This window comes from Pan troglodytes, chromosome 15, assembly GCF_028858775.2.
Source record: "Pan troglodytes isolate AG18354 chromosome 15, NHGRI_mPanTro3-v2.0_pri, whole genome shotgun sequence".
Taxonomy (NCBI): Eukaryota; Metazoa; Chordata; class Mammalia; order Primates; family Hominidae; genus Pan; species Pan troglodytes.
This window is the reverse complement of record NC_072413.2, coordinates 55,837,240-55,858,664: the sequence shown is the minus strand read 5'-3', so window position 1 is coordinate 55,858,664 and position 21,425 is coordinate 55,837,240. Positions and strand designations below refer to the sequence as shown.

General features: G+C 40.5%; 1 protein-coding gene across 2 annotated transcripts in view; it reads left to right on the top strand.

Moving 5' to 3' along the window:
- Nucleotides 1-744: 744 nt before the first annotated feature.
- Nucleotides 745-21,425, top strand: part of SLC35F4 (solute carrier family 35 member F4) — a 300,553-nt gene continuing 279,872 nt past the window's right edge. For both annotated transcript variants that reach the window (XM_509971.7, XM_009427862.3), the window contains exon 1: nucleotides 745-1,114. In XM_509971.7, coding sequence (XP_509971.4) covers nucleotides 1,012-1,114 — 103 coding nt within the window. In that variant the 5' untranslated portion in view covers nucleotides 745-1,011. The remainder of the gene's footprint in view (nucleotides 1,115-21,425) is intronic.

The following is a 21,425-nucleotide window of genomic DNA, read 5'->3' as shown; positions in this document are numbered from 1 at the left end:
ACACAGCTTCAAGGATGTTCTGCTCTAATGGAAAGGCTCTAGACTGTAGCTAAGACTTTCACTCGTCCAGATATTTACAGTTTGAAGGACTTCCCTCCTGATATTTTTGGCAATAAAGGAGAAAATCATTTCTCCTCAGAGCATTTGAAATTGGAAAAATAAACGTGCTGTGTGCAGCTGAATCTTCTAAGCCTTTGACATTTTTCAGTGGCAGGATGGAGGGTCCGTATGGACAGTCAGACTTGAGGGCTTGAACACTTACAGTCTTTGCGTCTGCAAAACCCGGATAATCACTCCATATACCACCTGCCGGGAACTAATTTTCTTGTCATTTCATAAAAAAAGATTCCCAGTCTTCTAGACAAGTTGCAAGGACTGACTAACGCGGGGGAATGCTTGCATATCAGCAGACCAGAGGTGGTGTAGACGCCAAGCGTGGACCGAGTACCGGGGCGCCCCAGAAGTGTCTTCTCCCCGAGCGACAGAGTTAATTCCTCGCATTAACAGCTATGAGTCCCTCTTGGGTTTCTCCCACTCCCAACACCCTTCTCTGAGCCCCTGGCCACCGTCGCCTTCTCTTCTCCTCTCGCGCCCCCCCTGACCAAACATCCCTTTCATCAGGTGGGGTTGGGGTGTCTAGTTTTCGGGAAGGATCGCGCAAGGGTTAATGATGAAAGCTGGCGACCAGGTGGGGCGCCCACACCCGCCCCCGGCCGCGGTGGGCGTCGGAGGTGAGGGGGCGCTATTCGGGCAGCAGTGCTCCGGGTGGCGCGCGGGAGAGCTGCCAGGCTGACGGAGAGGCCGGCCCGAGTGGGGGCCGCTCCGTCGCCGCCGCCGCCGCCGCCGCTGTGATGCGGAGCCGGTGCTACGCCGGGCGGTGGAGTCAGAGCCCGGGCGCGGGAGCACGAGCTGCTAGATCAGCACCAGCGGCTCCGGCACCTGCACCAGCTCCCGGGCCCCGCGCTGCGCTCTCCGCCCCGCCGCACTCGGGGCCGTCGCCCCGCGCTCTCTATGGATGTCAAGGCGGCCCCCAACGGGGTGGCCACTATCGAGGACCGGATCCTGCGGATCACCGGCTACTATGGCTATTATCCAGGTTACTCCAGCCAGAAAAGTAAGACGCCGCGCGGCTGCCCTGCGCGAGGCGGGGAAGGGAGGTGGGCGCGCAGGGGTGCCGCGGAGATGCGGACGGGCGGGCGCGCGGTACGGACACCTGCAGCCCTGCGGGCGCTGTCAACACCGCCTTCCTGGAGGCGGGGACCCCCCGGGGAGAAAAGTATGTCCGCTGTCCTCGGTGCTGAACCGTGAGAGGGCAAGGGGCCCGGCTGGGTGCGCCCAGGAGTTTGGAAACAGTCGTAGCCTTGAGGGGAGGTGCGGAGGGGACCTGGTGAGCGCTCCTGACCGCCGTGGGCCGGCTCACCCTGGTGGATTTACGCCCGGAGGAGGCTAACATGGCTGTTCACTTAGCGGAAAGTCAGCCCTAGGGGATACATGCCCCGAAAGCCCCTACTGCGTGCGGGGCGCTGGGGACGCAGGCTGGGGAGCTTCGGGGGTGGGGCTGGCGGGGGCGGCCCACCCAGACATGGGTCCCGGCGCTGGTGGGGTCAGCTCGTTCACTCCGGGCTGTTGAGACGCTGCCAGCGCGGGAGTTACTCCGGTTACAATATCTTTAGGAGGTTCTTCACCCTGGGAAGAGAAAAGAACCTGCTCAGGTCTCCGAGCCCCAGAGCTTGGAGCCAGAGACCCGTGCAAAAGACTGGGGGCGTGCGGGGGGTGGGGTCTGAGAAGGGGAGGCGACAGGGCCACCCGCCCCCGCCGCACGTCGCGGTCACCGCTTTCTTCCAGCTAAGCGAGGTCATGCGGCGTGGATGCTTTCACGTTTTTGGACCAGTTTTGGTGGGAGGGCGATGAGGTGTGCTCTGCTCGCAGTCCCCCTCCCCCAGTACACAAACCCACTAGCTATATTTGCTGGGATTAGTTCTACTGGCGACTGAAGTGCAGCTCATTTTTCTTCGAATTGGAGGAGTAGCTGCGGTTTAGTTTCTATGCAGGTGGGCTTTCGCTTTTTTCTTTATCAATGCATTTCTGTTGCAATAGATGGAGCTTAATTGATGTTTTTGCAGTTATTGTTGTCAGAAGCTTGGAAGCTCCTAGATGCATTTCTGATACGTATTTTTCTATGACATTTGGGGTGCAATCAACATTACAGTTTCTGTGATGCGTGGGACCCACAAAAATTCCGGCACAAAGACAAGAAAACACTATTTTTTCATGTAACTTTCTCCCCTACCATGCTTCCTCTCTATTGAATAATAATTCAAGAGCTTTGTTCCATGGGCTGTTCTCACACAGATATTTTCTAGTTCGATATTTCATCTGGTTTCAGGAAAGGCCTATCTGATTTGGATGGTTTCTGTCTAGCTGTTTTTAGCATTAGGGGCTTAAATTATTCATTTTCCATACAAAAGTAATTATATAGTGTTAGAATTTTCTGGAAAGAAAATAACACACTGTGGAATGCCCTTTGAAGTACTATACACTCAAAAACTTCTCCTTTTTTATTGGCAAAGGATTTCTTTTTTAACCCTGGAAACATAAGTAAAGGAACTAATATATCTTGTGGAAATTACTTGACTTTCACCTTTGAATATTTTAATTAGGAACCATGGGATTTTAGTGGCTTAGAGAATGTAGAAGCTGTGTGTGAAATTACAAGACTCAGGGTGGCTTATTATTGTAATTTTTATGACAATGGAACTTTGGCTAACAATGAACAACCCAAAAAGAATACTGAAAAAGTGACATTTTAGATAAGGACATGTTCATATTATATTTTTGTACTTGCTCAAATAGCTGCACATGCTTCATTTGCAATACAATAACAGGACAAAAAAAGGGAAGAGCACTGGCCAAGGCTATAACTGGTAGCCAAAAGGGATAAAGATTAACTTGGCATAGTTATTTGTGATGGGCACTTACCTACCTAAGTTCAGACCATAGAGTTAAAAGAGTGAAGGCAGAGAATCTCACAAGAAGAGAGAATTAAGTGATAGTCAGATAAATCTCAGGATGCTCATGCTTTCGGAAGTAGAGAAAGATTGCTATTTTGCACAGTGAGAGATTGAGAGAGGAGAAAGCTGGAGGAGGGCCAGGGAACCGAGCACCATGAAATAATCCCTGTCCTAATGCAGGCTTCAACTAGTAAACAAACACACTGAAGCAAACCAGTACAATATGGTCAATTGATTTGGCTGTTACAGGGAATGAGCAACAGCTTAGGGGAAGTCTGGAAAAATATACTTAAGAAAAGGCTACAGTGATGAATATATAATATGTGAAAGCAAGGTGACTTTCTCATTTCCTGTCTGATCACATATGAAGGACAATCTCTAGATATCTATGCCATTTACCTTTTTGGAGATAGATGGGGACTTACCTCTAAGAAAATGCACTGAAGATCAAGCCTTCTGTTAATGCATCCTGCTGTTTGCTTGTACCTTGTTCAGAAAAAATTCTAGTAGTCAAGCTGATGCAAAAAAAGAAACATGATAGAATTCAGATAAATGAAGGTACTTTAATGGGCAATAGGGCATTTGTTTTATTTATCCTGTTCAATTAATGAACAGTTATTGAGTAAATATAAATAAGAAATCTGGATACAAAGATGATTAAAGGTGGGTGCAGTGGCTCATGTCTGTAATCCTAGCACTTTGGGAGGCCAAGGCAGGAGGATTGCTTGAGGCCGGGAGTTCAAGACCAACTTGACCAATGTAGTGAGACACTGTTTCTATATTTATTTAAACATTTTTTAAAAAAAGATGATTAATGCGTAGTGTGGTTACTTAGGTAGGGAATAGATTCATTCATTCAACAAGTGTTAATTGAGCACCTCCTATGTGTCAGGAGTACACCAATGAGCAAAACAGACAAAAGTATTTTCCTTTTAAGAACTTAAGTTCTAGTGGGAGCAAACAAGACAATAAAGAGATAAACAAGTACATAAATTATTTAGTATGTTTCAAGGTGATAAGTGCCTTTTGAAAAATTACAACAGGATAAAAAGGATAAAATATTCTGGGGGTAGAAATTATCACAATTTTAAATAGGCTCATCAGGGAAGTCCTCATTGAGGAAGTAACAATTCAGCAAAGACCTGAAGGATATGAGGGAGTTAGCCATATGGACATCCAGAAGAACACATTCTGGGCAGTGGGAATAGCTAGTGCAAAGATCTGAGGTAGAGTACAACTAGCATGCTGGAGAAACAGCAGGGAGGCCTGTATGGCTGAAGTGGAGTGAACAATTGGGAAAGTGGTTGGAGATGAGGTCACTGAGGATCCAGGAGTGCAGATAAAGGAGGGCCTTAGAGGTCATTGTCAATCCTTTGGCTTGTATTCTGAATGAAATGAGCATTTGAAGAGTTTTGGGAGAAGAGTGATGTGACTTATCCTACACAAAGATCAGTCTCACTGCTGTACTGGGACAGGGTGAAAACACCTAATTAGTATGTTATTGTGATAACGTAGGTGAGACATGATGGTGGCTTGAACCAGAGTTGTAGCAGTAGAAGAAGAGAAAGGTGGTCAGAGTCTGCATATATTTGAAATTAGAGCCAATAGGGTACCCTGATAGATTGGATATGGTATCTGTAAGAAAGAGAGGAGTAAAAAATGACTGCATCTTTTCTGGTTTGACTAAGTTTGAGTTGCCATCAGCTGAAGTGTGGAAGGTTTCAAGGTAGAGAAACTTTGGAAAGGGGTGGGGGGTGGATTGTCAGGGGATAAGGATAACGTTTTAGAGATACTAAATGTAATTGGAGATGTAGAGCAAGCTTAGAGTTCAGAGTAGATGTCTGATTGGAGATATAAATTAAGGATTTGCCAGTACTTGGGTGGTATTTAAGGCCTAAGACTGGATGAGACCTCCAAGGAATGAATGCATATAGAGAAGAGAAGAGGCAGAAGGATTGAATTTTGAGACATTCTGACATTAAGAGGTTCAGGAGAAGAAGAAAACCATCAAAGGAGATCAAGAAGGAGCATCCAGGGAGATAGGAGGAAAACCAGGAACATGTGATACCCTGGAAGCCAGTAAATAAAGAGTTTGAAGGGGAAGAGATTAGCTGAGTCCAATGCTATTGAAAGGTCAAGTAAAAAGAAGACCGATTGAATTTGACAATTAAAGGTCATGGGTGATCTTGACAAGAATGTTGACAAGAGCACATAAGGATAGATAAAATGGATTAGAATGTGTATAAGAGAGAATTAGAGGGAAGAATTGGAAACTGTGAGTATAGATGACTCTGCAAGGATTTTTGTGCAAAGGGGAGCAGAAGAAATGGAGGAATCAGGCTCAAGAAAGTTTTTCTTTCTTTAAAGATTGGAGAAATAAGAGCAAGTTTGCATGCAAATGAGAATGATTCAATAGAGAAAGAAAAATTAATGAAGTTGGAGAGATAGTGTATGGAAACTAGTGCACAAGAGAAGGGACATTGCCTTAGATAGGAACATGGATATAGGGTAAGGTGTGTGGGGCCCGTTTGGGAAAGTGTATAACTGAGATGGTGGGAGTCTGTTGAGGTTCTCTTCTGGTTGCTGCAGTCTTCTCCAAGTAGGAAGAGAGATCACCAAATGAGAGTGAGGATGGTGGAGGACATGGTAGAGGCTGGAGGATAGAGAAGGTATGAATAGTTAAAACAAGTAGGGAGAGTGAATGGACTGGGCAAGTGCGCTCAGGTTGTCTGGCAGCCTTAAGGGTCCGTTTAAAGTTTTTGGTCACAAATTTAAAGTAAGACTAGCCAGTAGGTTGGCTCATTCATTAACACAGTAAAGGCATGGAACAAGTAGAGATAAGGATATAACCAGAGTTACCGATTATCCAATGGGTATTAAAAAATAGGGACAACGGAGTTGTATACAAAAGAGTTGTATTAATAAAATGATTGATCATGGAATTTAAACCTGGTAAGCAGAGAAGAGGAAATCTAGATAATTAGGGACAGGGAACAGATGGTAGGGTCCATGAATTAGAGGTCTCAGTAGAATCAAAGAGTAGTGGAAGTTAGCTGGAAAGGTAGGAGGTGGTGGGTTGTATGCTATAAGAAATTTAATTCATTTCCATAAGTCAAATGAAAGGATAAATTCATTCATGTTTTATTGTATTCCATTATTGATATTTTTGGGGTGAGTATTCTTTTTTGTGTGTTTGTCTAGGGAAACAGTGTGTTGATGTATGGTTGAATTAAACCCTAGTGGTTTGGAAATTAATTATATCCTTAAACCTGCCAGCAACTGGCTCTGAGACTTGGGACACCTCTTGGTGGACATGGATTTTCTTGTCTGTGAAAAAGAGAGTTGAAATCACTGTTTTAGGACAGCCATGCAGTAGGTCAGCTTTGACAGCTTTCAAAACAGTCCCACCTTCCCTGGAAAGGTATCAGTAAAGGAGTGCATTTACTTCACCTCTCTTCACCCACCTTTGGTAAACAGTTGCCTCTCTTTGTTCTGTGCCTTTGTACCTGTTGGCCTTTTGTTTTTTCTATACTCCATTAGTGATCAGGTTCTATGATGGTTGTCTATTGGAAGCTGCAATTTGTAGTAAATATTTTCCCTTTTACTTTGGTACCAGCTCTGGTATCATCCCCATTTCAAAAAGAACTCTACCCGCTTCTGGCTCTCTTGGCTCTCTGGGTGCTTGGACGGCTGCTATGACTTAGCATTCCCCAAAGTTCTAGCTTCAGCTGTGTCCTCTCACTTTCTGCCTTCCCTGAGTGAGCTCATTTAATCCCATGGCATTACCATCTTTAGTGTGTCTGTACTTCTAGGCCCACTTTTTCTGAACCTACACCTGTATTTCAAAATTCCTTCGAACATTCTACCTGAATGTCCTCCAGCCATGTCACACATAAAACCAAAATCATCATTCTGTCCTTAAAATGTACCTTTTCCTTCTCATTATGCATTTCAGCTTCTAATGTCTATATCCAACCAATTGCCCAAGCTAGAAACTCTGAGTTATCCTCAGCTTCTGCCCTTTCCCCTTGCCCTATAATCAGTTAATGAATCCTGTGCGTTTTACCCCATATATGTGTTTTCCAGTCCTGCGATCACTGCCTTCTATCCATCACATCTTTTGCCCAGCCTCAAGTCCTTCCAATCCAGCATACACACCTTAAAAATATTTACTTCCCCACAGTGCAGATGTGTTCATCTCAAACCCCTGATCAAATACCTGAAGTAATTTTTCACTTTCTGTGGAATAAAGTCCAAATTACTTAGCATGCCACAATCTGAACCCAGCTTATATTGTTCTATTTTAGCACACATTTCTCCCCCCTACACCACAATTCTCTAATTGCCTAAGTAATACATGCTTAATGCAGAAAATCTGGAAGGCAGAGAGCAAAGGGAGATTAAAACAAAATTACTCATAATTCCACTACCAGAGATGATTAGTGTTAACATTTTGCTATATATCCTTTCAGTCTTTTTTATGCCCATGGACACACGCAAGTGGCTTTTGTTTTGTACTGAACATTTATCTTGTTGGTCTATATTGTTTGTAATAACTTAAATTATAGTGAATGCATATAGTCTTCCATATATGCAAGCACTTTAATCTACTTCACCAATCACTAGTTGTTGAATTTTTAGTCCAACTTTTCCTTTTATTTCTCTTGCTCTGTCTTCCTCCCTCTCTCTCTCTTCCTCCCCCTAAGCCCCCTTTCTTTTTAAGAGATAGCGTCTTACTCTGTCACCCAGGCTGGTAGTGCAGTGGTGCAATTATAGTTTACTGCAGCCTTAAACTCCTGGGCCCAAGCCATCCTCCCACCTCAGCCTCCTGAGTAGGACTACAGGTGCATACCATCACACAGCTAATTAATTATTATTATTATTATTATTATTTTAGAGATCAGGTTTTGCTATGTTACCCAGGCTGGTCTCAAACTCCTTCAAGTGATCCTCCCACTCCTCCCACCTCGGCCTCCCAAAGCACTGGGATTACAGGTGTGAGCTACTGCATTGGCCCAACTTTCCTTTTAGATCTTATATCCCATATGGTCTTCGCACACTCTGGTCATAGTCTCATCATGCAGCTCATTGGTTCTTTTCTTTCTTTTTTTTTTTAATAGTAATTCTTTTTTTTTTCTCCTTTTTTTAAAATTATACTTTAAGTTCTAGGGTACATGTGCACAATGTGCAGGTTTGTTACATATGTATACATGTGCCATGTTGGTGTGCTGCACCCATTAACTCGTCATTTACATTAGGTATATCTCCTAATGCTATCCCTCCCCACTCCCCCAACCCCACAATAGGCCCTGGTGTGTGATGTTCCCCTTCCTGTGTCCAAGTGTTCTCATTGTTCAATTCCCACCTATGAGTGAGAACATGCAGTGTTTGGTTTTTTGTCCTTGCGATAGTTTGCTGAGAATGATGGTTTCCAGCTTCATCCATGTCCCTACAAAGGACATGGACTCATCCTTTTTGATGGCTTCATAGTATTCCATGGTGTATACGTGCCACAGTTTCTTAATCCAGTCTATCATTTATGGACATTTGGGTTGGTTCCAAGTCTTTGCTATTGTGAATAGTGCCACAATAAACATACGTGTGCATGTGTCTTTATAGCAGCATGATTTATAATCCTTTGGGTATATACCCAGTAATGGGATGGCTGGGTCAAATGGTATTTCTAGTTCTAGATCCTTGAGGAATCGCCACACTGTCTCCCACAATGCTTGAACTAGTTTACAGTCCCACCAACAGTGCAAAAGTGTTCCTATTTCTCCACATCCTCTCCAGCACCTGTTGTTTCCTGACTTTTTAATGATTGCCATTCTAACTGGTGTGAGATGGTATCTCACTGTGGTTTTGATTTGCATTTCTCTGATGGCCAGTGATGATGGCAGCTCATTGTTTTAATGACATTATTGTGCCCATGCTCTTTTGCTTCTCAGTGCTTTACTGCACTTTGGCCCCAGTGCTCCCTCTCTGTCTCCTTCATCACCCTGCAGAAAGCTCCTATTTATCTTTAGAAGTGCAGTTTAAATGTGCTGTCCTCTGTAAAGCTTCCCAAATGCCCCAGGCTGGCTAATCCTCCCTCTGTGCTCCTGTAATGCTGTGTATTCACCTCTGCTCCAGCATTTAACACACTATTTTGGGCTTTTTGCTTTGCACAAAACTATCTCACCCATAGAGCTTGGGGAGAGCAGGGGATTTATCTTTATTTTATTTTAGGCAAAGTGGTATATTTTGTTGCTCAATAAAGTTTATTGTGCTAACGAATGAAATATTTAGTTCCATTTGAAGAAATTAGAGAGCTAATTATTTTCACACAGAAAAAGAAAGAGTACATGATGGTAGTAGTGATTAGAGAAAAAGAAAAAAAATACCAGCAATGAATGAATCAAATAGATGTACTTTAAAGAATGAGAATACACTAAATGGTGTTTTATGATCATTTTACCTGCCTGGTTGTAACTTCTGCATTTGTGCATCCTTACTTCCTTCTTAAGATTTTCTGTGCTTCAATGGGGGAAAAGGCAACTTTTTTTTTTTTTTTTGAGATGAAGTCTTGGTGTGTTGCCCAGGCTGGAGTGCAATGGCATGATCTTGGCTCACTGCAACCTCCGCCTCCCAGGTTCAAGTGATTCTCCTGTCTCCACCTCCCGAGTAGCTGGGATTACAGGCATGCACCACCATGCCCAGCTAATTTTTTGTATTTTTTAGTAGAGACGGGGTTTCACCATGTTGGCCAGGCTGGTCTCGAACTCCTGACCTCAGGTGATCCACCCGCCTTGTCCTTCCAAAGTGCTGGGATTACAGGCGTGAGCCACCGTGCCTGGCCAAGGAAAAGGCAATTTTTAAAAAACACAGAGTAGAATAAAGTTACTGAATCATAAGAAAGAAAATGTGGTTTCTTCTCTTTCTTCTTTTGAAGTTGTTAGTATTGATCTTCCTGGTACAATATTAATACTGTATAACTCTTATGCACTTTAACTGGGACAAGTTATGAAATTCTCTATTACAGTGAAATAAGTGCAATAAATATCTATCCTTGTTCATATTATGTTTATACCCTGAGAGTAAGATTTGTGCCTCTTTATGTATGAGAGGAAGTGTTTTGTAAACAGTAACAAATAAGTACCATTAATATGTGGTTTTGAGAAGTATTTTGTAATATGGTTTTAAATTAGAACATATAAGGTCTATGTTAATACTAAATATCGTTGTATATGTTATTGATGGTAGATAGTGTGGTAGTTTTTACAGTGTTTATTCTGGTGTGTATTTTGCATTTAAAATATAAATTTACATATAAACTGGATATTTGTAATGCAAAATACCACTTTCACTAGCTAATACTTGGATTTAACATTAAATTTTAGATGTACCTTATTTTGAAAACCTATCTAAGACCTGGTTTGTGGCTACAAGGTCTAATGCAAAGACCACAAACTTTGGCAACAGAAAGACCTAGATCTATACTCCTGCTATGCTACTTGTTGCCATGTTTTTAACATACTTTAAGTTCTGGGGTACATGTACAGAATGTGCAGTTTTGTTACATAGCTATACATGTGCCACGGTGGTTTGCTGCACCCATCAACCCATTACCTACATTAGGTATTTCTCCTAATGCTAGCTCCCCCACCCCCTGACATGCCCCCTGAGCATGGTGGTGCATGCCTGTAATCCCAGCTACTTGGGAGGTAGAGACAGGAGAATCACTTGAACCTGGGAGGCGGAGGTTACAGTGAGCCAAGATCATGCCATTGCACTCCAGCCTGGGCAACACAGCAACCCCCGACAGTGTGTGATGTTCCCTGCCTTGTGTCCATGTGTTCTCATTGTTCAACTCTCACTTATGAGTGAGAACATGTGGTGTTTGTTTTTCTGTTCTTGTGATAGTTTGCTGAGAATGATAGTTTCCATCTTCATCCATGTCCCTGAAAAGGACATGAACTCATCCTTTTTGATGGCTTCATAGTATTCCATGGTGTATATGTGCCACATTTTCTTAATCCAGTCTATCATTTATGGACATTTGGGTTGGTTCCAAGTCTTTGCTAATGTGCATAGTGCCACAATAAACACACGTGTGCGTAAGTCTTTATAGTAGAATGACTTATAATCTTTTGTTGTATATACCCAATAATGGGATTGCTAGGTCAAATGGTATTTCTAGTTCTAGATCCTTGAGGAATCGCCACACTGTCTTCCGCAATGGTTGAACTAATTTACACTCCCACTAACAGTGTGAAAGCATTCCTATTTCTCCAGATCCTCTCCAGCACCTGTTGTTTCCTGACTTTTAAATGATCGCCATTCTAACTGGTGTGAGATGCTATCTCATTGTGGTTTTGATTTGCATTTCTCTAATGACCAGTGATGGTGAGCATTTTTTCATATGTTTCTTGGCTGCATAAATGTCTTCTTTTGAGAAGTGTCTGTTCATATTCTTTGCCCACTTTTTGAAGGGGTTGTTTGTTTTTTTCTTGTAAATTTGTTTAAGTTCTTTGTAGCTTCTGGATATTTGTCCTTTGTCAGGTGGATAGATTGCAAAAATTTTCTCCCATTCTGTAGGTTGCCGGTTTACTCTGATGATAGTTTCTTTAACCTCCTCTCAGATCAACAGTTTTGTTCCTATAAAATGGGAATGATAATAGTTGCCTCACAGGTAGTTGAGAGGATTATGTAAGATAATGTTTATTGAGTGTCTGGAACAACATCCAGTTCAATGTATGGAAGCTGTTATAATTATGAGGAAATGAATAGAATCAGTTTTATGACTTCAAAGAACCATGCTCACTTTTTGCTTGTAAGTAGATGGCTTACCATTTATTTTTTGATCAAACCCATAATTGTATTTTAAATTGTTGTTATTAAAAATTATGCCACAGTAACTTAAACACAAGTATAAATTGTCCAAGTTCACAATGGTTTTTATTTTTGGTTGTTACTTTCTACTCTTTACCAATTTTCTGGCTTGTCTAGTGCTAAAACAGAAAGGGGTGGTTCTACCTGGATTGCCTCTTGGCATAGCTTATTTAAAATGGGCTGGAAGCCATCTGTGATGAGGTGATTCCAAATGGACTGAACTAAAAGAGATGAGGCAAATCAACAGCCAGTGAGTGGCAGAATGGGTCTACATGTCTGCAGATGCATGCAGGTACTCAGGCACCAAAATAGGGTGAAGTTGGGAGAGAGGTAGCAGGGAAATGTGGAATCTCAGCTGAAGATGGATAGCTTGGGTAGGATGGGGTGAAGATGGGATAGTGAGGGCAAACAGGTGGGGAGGAAGTGAAGGCTGAGAGTTAATTCGGGAATAGTCCATTGGAAGTAGCATTGTTCCTTTCATACGTGGAGTGTTAAAAAGACAGTTCTTTTTTTAGCTATGTATGTAGCCACAAATGTAACAGACAGCCTATTTTATGTTCTTCTTTTAAAAATATATCATTATGTTACAAACGTATTTACATGTTTCTACATAGTCTTTGAAGTTATAGTTTTTTAAAAAAATTATAAAGCATTTAACTACTTCAAGACACAGAGAAATGTAAAGGAAAAGGGAAATAATCTTGTTACCCTAACACAAGTACTGTTATTTTGGTTAATTCCTTTCCAGTTTTCCTAAGGCATACAGGACTTCATTTCTTGATTTATTGAGAAATATAAACTGTAGTGTAGTTACAATACAATTTTGTGTCCTGCTTTTTTTCCCACCTAACATTTCAGGATAAGCATTTTTTCATTGATTTTCATTTATCTGCTTTGAGAGGCTGGAATTGGATTCTCCTTTCAAGGATTTTGGCTTAAAGAATTTGGCAAGCTGGTTCTATGCCATTTGAGACTAAGTAAAATGGAAAGATGTGGAGTATTAGTGATGGTTTGTTTGGTTTCTAGTCACAAGACTCCACTTGAACTAGCTTAAGCAAAATGGGAGCTATTGAAAAGACACCGGGGAGTCTCTCGTGGGTTTGAAGGGGAGGGGTAAGATGGTATAGGCTGAAATCAGGTCCTGGAGGGCTGTGGGGAAAACAGGAAGACTTCTTGCTCTGTCTTTCATCTCTTTTTCTCTGGCACATGCTCCCCATTCTTATCTCTTGCTTCAGGCTGGCTTTCTCTATTTCCTTGTCCAAATGGTCAAAAATAGCCACTGCCAGCAGTTCCAGTGTTTACGTGTCCTCTATTCAAGAGAGCAGACAGATTGAGCGAGAATCTCATACTTCTAAATCCAGATTCCTGGGGAAAGAGACATTTTGGCCCAATTTATATCACATGCACACTCTTGACCCTATTGATGGTGGCGGTTTGGAGCAGGGTCAAGTTTCCCAATCATGGCTGCCAGAGGCCCTCTTCTGTAACCCTATTGACTGTATGAGGGAAGAGATGATAGTTTAGAGAAACAGGGCAATTGGTTTGACACTTAACTTAATAGCTATTTGGTTCACAGAACATTGCATTTTTTATATCAAATTATAGGCTTCAATCAAGATTCCATCTTTTCTTTCTTCTGGCCCTGAGAGCCCTTAGAGTGAATCTAGATATTTAATGAACTTATAGATACTGTATCATCCTAGAAACTGGGAAAATCCAAGTGTCTATTTAGAGTATAAGTCCTTGAGAATTCTGTTTAAGAGTGCCCATCTAGCACTGCAGACTACTTGTTAAGCTTCATTGAAGTGCCACTGGTTACATCAAGTTTGGAAGACATATTTCTTTTTCTAGGTCAGATAGGGCAATACAACAGGTCTTTCCGATTCAATGTACAGTAATTGAGGATGACATTTAACATGGTATATTTAAACAGAGATTGAACATTACACTATCCTGCAGTCTGAGATTTGCTGTATTTAGACCTAGGCTAATGCCAAGATGGCACCAGTGAGATGTCAATAATGGTTTCATGGTACTGAAAACCAGACATAAGAAGAATTCTTTATGCCTTGTGAAGCAGAGATTCCTAAGAGCGTTAGAGCCTTCAGGTTTTTCCTGCTAATATCTTACTAAACTCCAAGTCATGTGCCTTTGGTATCTATTTTGTGTTTTTGTTGAAGCCCATGTTCAGCTATAGGCATTCTAGAGGACAGATCCAAATCCAGTGAGTTGGAGGCTATTGAGGCACCATCTTCCCTCCTGGAGTTATGGTGACAGGGTCTGAAGAAGTGGCACTGCATCTAAAGTGACATTATTATTCCCACAGACTTTTTAGAACAAAGGTGCTTAGAAGTTAAGAACTTTTTGAAAATTGCAAGTGCTTGAAGCTGGAGCTGCTTGTCTTGTTCCTTTCTAGTCCACATCTGTGTAGGAACCATGATCACCTTTCAGAAGCATTCACTGGATCATGCCATTCCTCTGGTTAAAGTCGTTAGTGGCCTCCTGTATTTCTTTGGAAAACTATAAAACTCTGAATGCAGTTTATAAGATCTTACAAGGTCTGATTCTTTAGCTGCCACCACACTTTCATGACCTTATTATGTTTTGGTTTTACTGGTTCCTGTTCCAGGCTCTTTCATTCATCTAAGATGATGAACAAGCTCTCCCCTCTTCCTGGTGGTGTGAACTGTCTGGCCCCTCAACATTCCTCAGGTCTCATATTAAGTGCCACCACCTCTGAGAGCCCTTTCCAGCTTTGCACCTCTATCCTCTCATGTACTTTTTCTTTATAGCACTTACCACAAGTGGCTAATGCAATTTATCTTCACTTTTGTGACTGTTTAATGCTTTTCTGCCCATTAGATTCTTATGTCCCTAAGAGTAGGTAGGGATGGATCTATTTCGTTCAGCACCGTATGACCAGCACAAAGAACAGTGCTTGGGCACTCCATAAATATTGGCTGGATGAGTGATTAAGCCTTGTTGAAAATATCAAATAGGCTTCTTTTTTCCAAGATAATATTTTTATTTGGAATATTTTTAAATTTTTCAGAAAAGTTGCAATGATAATACAGAGAGTTCCCGTAACCCCTCACTCAGCTTCCTCACTCAGTTAACACTTTTCATTAGCATGGTACATTTGCCAGAAATGAAGAAACCAACACTGGTGCATTATAATTAATTAAACTCTAGATTTTATTTGGATTTCACCAGTTTTTCAATTAAGGTTCTCATTCTGTTCTAAGACCCAATCCAGAGTACCAGATTGCATTTACTTGTCATGTCTCTCAGGTAGGCTTTTAGTGCATTAAACTTGAAAAGTTCAATTTTATAGGAACTTCCTGGCACACATTTTAGGGCTTGGATCAGATTACATTTGAAAATTTAACTGCTAGTTTTCAAGGTGACTAAGGATTAAATTGATGTTTAACTTGACATCATAATTGCATACTAGCTTAGAGAATGTTTTACAGTGTATAACAGTGGTTTCTAGCATTTCTATATTTAACATGTTGGAGATACAGAAATCTTTGAAAATCTGATCTATGAACTACTCACCTATCCCCCAAATGCACATATACACCAAACATTTTCATGCAGTTTATTACATTGGAAGTTTACTTCACAAGTACAGGCTATAAAATAATTCCACTGATTTTTATCTATGTTTAAATTTCATAATAATGTATGCAAAATTTAATGGTAATATCTGGAAGATGGAAATAATTTAAATTTGTTAAAATATAAGTGAACTTTAGTTTTATTTAAAAGTAAATTTTAGTGAGAAAGCTCTTGTGGTTGGACTAATAAAAAGCTAAAATTTTGCAGTGGTCTTAGGCATGACAATGTGCATGACACCCAGTTTTCTTCAATGTGCTGGGAGTCTTAACACCTTCTAAAAATGTTGACTCACAAGGATATGAGATAGCAAATGAAATTAGAGATCTACTAGCTTTTTTGCAGGAAGAGGGTGGACATGTTTCAAGAAATGCCAGATTTCCTGATCCTACAAGTTGAATTAATGTCATATTATTTCATTAGTATTCAAGTCAATGGGATCATCCTTGAGGCAAGGCCTCAAAAACCATCCATGCAGTCTTTGTCTACAAGAAAAGAATGATGAATCTGTTTCAATGTTAAGGTCATCCAAGCAGAATTGTCCTTCAAACATATCCTGCAGTATACCTAGGTACCCTTGGATTGTTGATCTACAGAGAAGACATTTTATGACACATCGTCACTCTGGATCCTTAGTTTTCTGAGAAACAGTGTTTCCAAAAGAACTTGCAGTTTCCAGCTGCATTATAATGGTGACTGTGAAGCTTTAAATGAAAAAAAGTATCATGTTATATCCATAAAGTAAGAAAAGCTATGAATCAGTTTCTCCTTACTGAATTGTTCTATGAATGGGCTTCCTTTTTTTCTCAAAAGTGATACAAATGTCTTCCCAAATGCCAGTTAAAGATTTCAATCATGGTTTCCAGAAGCAAAGCAGCTTCTAGGTAGTGAAGAAGAACTCCACATTTTCTTGATTAAAAACAAAATTCTTGAGGAGGTGATAATTTTGACCCTGGCTCTAATGGAGTTGACTTTTACTTTCAAGACAGTAGAATAGGTTTCTTGTAGGATTACTGACAATATTTCAGGTGCCACTACATGCTGATGTGTAAGGCAGCAAGTCATATTAATGTGCAAAACTACTTTCATTTCCAAAGCAGCACAACCTACTTTTCTCCCCAAGTACAGTTTTGCTTGACATTGCAACTTTTCATGTGTCCTAAAAGGCTTACAGAATAGATTTTATTTTTCAATGACATTCATATACACATACAGAGAGTCAGGAGTTAGAAATATTGTGAGATATCTGGTTGTTTGCTGAGGGGAAATTAGCATAGTGGCTGGTATCTTTAATATTTGCATCTAAATTATGGCAAATGGGCAGGTTTGGGGAGATAGTTTTATTTGATAAAGTCACTGCTTCCATCTTTATCTGTGGCTCCAGACTGCAAACCAGTGTATCCTTTACCAAGACGTACTGGTTTCCAAAGTTTCCTCAGGGGTGTGTGTGTGTATTCTTTTGCTTGACAGTCAGTTAGAATGTGATAGTCAGTTAGAAAGTAAAGAAACCTCTGCTTATATTGGCTTAAGCAGTATGAATTTGAGAGGTATGGTTTCTGATGTAATGGCTGATGCTGTAATGAAGTACACAGGTTCTAACCTTTTCTCTCCTGTTTTCTATCCCTTTGTCTATATGTTGTACTTTATTTTTAAACTCTTCTATTAAGTTTTTCACTTCAAGTTTTATTAAAGTTTTAGTAACTCTTTTGTTTTCTGAATATTTCTCTTAAAAATATAGCATTTTATTCTTGTTTTATGGATAGAATATCTTCTCTTATCTCCTTAAGGATATCAATACTATATTTTACAAAGTTTTCTTCCCCTGAATGGTCTGTTTCCTACAAGTTGTTTTAAAATTTAAAAAAAATTTTTGTGGGCTGGGCTTGGTGGCTCATGCCTATAATCCCAGCACTTTGGGAGGCCAAGGCAGGTGGATCACCTGAGGTCAAGAGTACGAGACCAGCCTGGCCAACATGGCGAAACCCCATCTCTACTAAAAATACAAAAACTAGCTGGGCATGGTGGCGCATGCCTATAATCCCAGCTACTATGGGGGCTGAGGCAGCAGGATCGCTTGAACCCAGGAGGTGGAGGTTGCAGTGAGCTCGAGATCATGCCACTGCACTCCAGCCTGGGCAGCAACAACAACAATAAAATCGTTAGTCAGTATTCTTGGATATGTTGTGATTCTTTTTTATGTGCTTATATTCTAGAGTGAAGGACTCAAAAACTGTTTATAATCTGTGAGAATGGCTGAAGTGGTCAAGAACTATGAAGGGTCTGGCATTATATACCACTTTCAAATTATCAAGTTATCATGCTACAGTTTCACAGATGCTGGCAAAAGACATGAGACTCTTGGGTCAGATTCAAAGGACTTTATTACTCACACTCCAGCAGGCAGCATGAATTTCATGTTTATGTTGGTTCCCCTTGCTCCCCAAGTTCCACGGGGACAATATGAAGTAACCAAGGTGGATCCTCAGCATGTATAGTAGGTTTGTGTGACAGTCGAGGAATCCTGAGCTTAGAAAATGCCAATCATTTATAACGGCCTACAAACAAACCTACCCAATGTTTGCCCCAGAAAGAGATGTTAGCAAACAAACCTGCCTTCTCTTTTTGAGGGAAACTTTATTTCTACCCTTCAAATCTGTTGCTTATCCAGGCTCTTGAAGCAATAGTTCAGAACAAAAAGCTGTCAGTGCCTGCACATGATATGTGGGAATGCAGGAAAGACTCATGGAGAATCATCTCCCAAAAGAGCTTGTCTATTATGACTCTACCGTTAATCAGCTGGGCTTTTTCCTTGGGAACCTTCAATATCATTTTCTTAAGATCTGCTCCCTTGGCTCATAGAAGGCTTTTTGAATCTCCTGGCTTACCACCAGCATTCTGACAGTCAAGTAGGAAAGAAACCTGGGAGCCTCAGTGAGCAGTGTATACAGATTCACTCAATTCTTCCATGATTTTGGTATAGCACCGCAGTCTTCAACCATGCCTGGTGTCTCTGTAGAGTTTTGTTTGAGCATTTTCGGAGAATAAACCTCTGCCCTTTGCCAGGGTGAAGGGAGGTATAGTCAAATGCTGAATGAGGGTGGGGATTAAGAAGGCATAATGTTCCTTAAACAGGCTTACGCAAGACTGCTGATTTTAGCCTTATTTATAGCAGTAACTGGTGCCACCATTTCCAGGCTTTGAGAAATTCTGCGTGGTAAATTAAACTAATTTCCATTTTCTCTACCCTCAATTTAGGTTTCAGTTTTCTCAGGCCTGACAAGTCATTTACTACTTTCTGGCTCCTAAAATTTTATAATTATCTTCTTTCCTGATTCTTCCATTTTTATGGATTTATGCCTTTAAAACATATTCATTGTTATTTTAGTGAAACTTCCTGAATGAGCAAATACAGATGTTTGTATTCAATCTGTCATCTTTCAGATAGAATCATTGCACTTTCTGTTTTTATTACTCAGTATCTTCCAACTTTTACTACATTTACTGTAAACTAAGATAAATGGCATATTCATAGTGGCAGAGTACATTATTTTTATTTTCTCTCAGTGAGAAGCTTCTTTAGATGTCACAACATGGGGGAAAATACTATTGTGCATTATCTGTTTCTTGATCTGACTGTTGGTTACATTGATACGTTTATGAAAATGTCATCGAGCTGTACACATAAGGTTTATGCACTTTTCTGTATGTATGTTATATTGTAATAAAACATTTACACTGAAAATTATACCTCACATGACCTTATATTATAGGATATCATGGTATCCTGGCCCATTTTATCTTTGTTTATAATGAAACACTGAATTATAACTTAATCTGAAGAAAATATTTTTCAAATTTTCAAAGTAACAGAAGATAAAGAATTTTCAAAGTAACAGAAGATAAAGAATTACTTTTGTGTGTGTTTCCAGTTTACTAGCCCCTGAATGCCTTCTCTTATCCCTTAGCAGTATAAGAAAAGTGGTTCTCAAGTTGCTGCTTATTAGAAACATCTGGGAGTGAAAAAAAATCCCAAGGCACAGCTTGCATTCCATACCAGTTAAAACAGACTACTGGGATTGAAACCCAGGCATCAGTACTTTTTAAAGCTCCCAGGAGATCCCAAAGAGCAGCCAAAACTATGAAAAAGGGTCTAGGGCAGCATGTCTCAAACTATCTGGTTCTTTACCTAGCCAGTTAATGTTTTTACATTTCCAAAACTCTGGCAAAATTAACAAAAATGAAATAGTAGAAAACATAATTATGCACTGAAATATTATAGTAGTGTCAACTTGCTATAAATATTTCTCAGTGATTACTCTCAATTTCTATATTTGTCATGGTCTGGTAACAGTTCATGGCCAGGACTATCTGCAGAGTGCACTTTGAGTAGCACTAGCTGTGGATAATCTGTCGCTTTCCATGAACAAGCTGGGTATCCATATATTCCCTTCTCTGTTGCAAGAGTCTGTTTGGAGATTGAGGAGGGTTTAGGCTGGGGCCTATGGTATGTACTCTCACTAACTCTCTGAAACCCCCTGACACATTTAATCTCACTCTGATGCATTTCTGAGCTCTCAAAGCATGGGATAACGTCACTGTTAATAACTCATGAGTTTATTTTAGATTTTCCAAGTTTTGTTTCCCATCAGCCATATTAATTCAAGAAAAATTCTTGGCTACTAAAGTCTTGGCATGTGATCTCATGTATCTTAGTAGTGGATATGAACTTTAAGTTCTGTATACAAGTGAATTTCAGGGAAAAATTCACTAAAGACTCTCAGGAACAAAAATTGATTTTGTTTTCAATGATTTTGCACTATATGCTAAAATGCAATGAAAATTGTCCTGTGACTTGGGCTAGAATCTCGGAAAAATGACTGTTATTTCATTCAGGGGCATATGGAGGCTGCCTGGTTTGTTTGTTTGTTTCAGGACTGAATAATCTGCTAACCAAACACACTTGGCCCAATATTCAGGCAACATGGAAATTTATCCTTGTGGAAGGAATCCCACTGGGTTTATGACTCATGGAATGGAAAAAGAGATTTGGAATTGGCAGGATCTTCATCCTAGGGAGAAATTCCGAATGGTTTGGATGAGTGTTCTGATTTGATCATGTTACTCCCTTCTTTTGGGGGCCTTATTTCAATAATGATGCAGTGGAATTTTAGTTGAGGCAGATTATCTGATTACCTTGGTCTAAGACATCTCTTGGTGTTTTTTCCCCCTTCCTTTCTTACCTGTTTCAGAGGAGATGACATACTTATGCTTATTAGAGAATAAAAGGCCGTTCCAGATGTTAATTCCCTCTCAGTGCCTTGTGCAGTATTTAATAAAGCTGTCTTCAATGGCCTTATTACTCATCTTGACTTCTGTTACATTCTGATTATATTTGCTGGGAGTGTAGAATTTCACGGTGGCTCTCCTAGTGTGTAGGGCTGTCTCCCAGGAAAGAAGTGAGAAGAGAAGGGGATATGCCCTTTGACTTTGGACTTAGGTACCTCTCTCAATCCAGTTTGATTGCTTGATAAAGGATGGAAAATGGTGGCAAAGCATATAACATACTTGGAGTTTAGAGTTCTATCTTTTTAAAAAATATTTACACTTGATGTAAAGATCATGCATGTAAAACCCCAGCACATACAGCTTTTGACATATAAAAGCTTATTAGGGAAGAAAATCAGGAATGAGAATCTCAGCTTATGCTAAAACTTAACACAGTTAACTTTCCTGTGGCTTTCAATAGAAAATTATACCCAAAAAGGCACTGTATACAGTCATAGTGGGATTGTAACCAATGTAAGCCTGAATTGTTTGCAGAGTAATGTTTGAGGCTTGAATAATAAACCATAGCACACAAAGATTTGGGATGTAAATTCTCAAGAATGCTACAACCTCTCTCCGACAGTTGTATGCATTTTACAC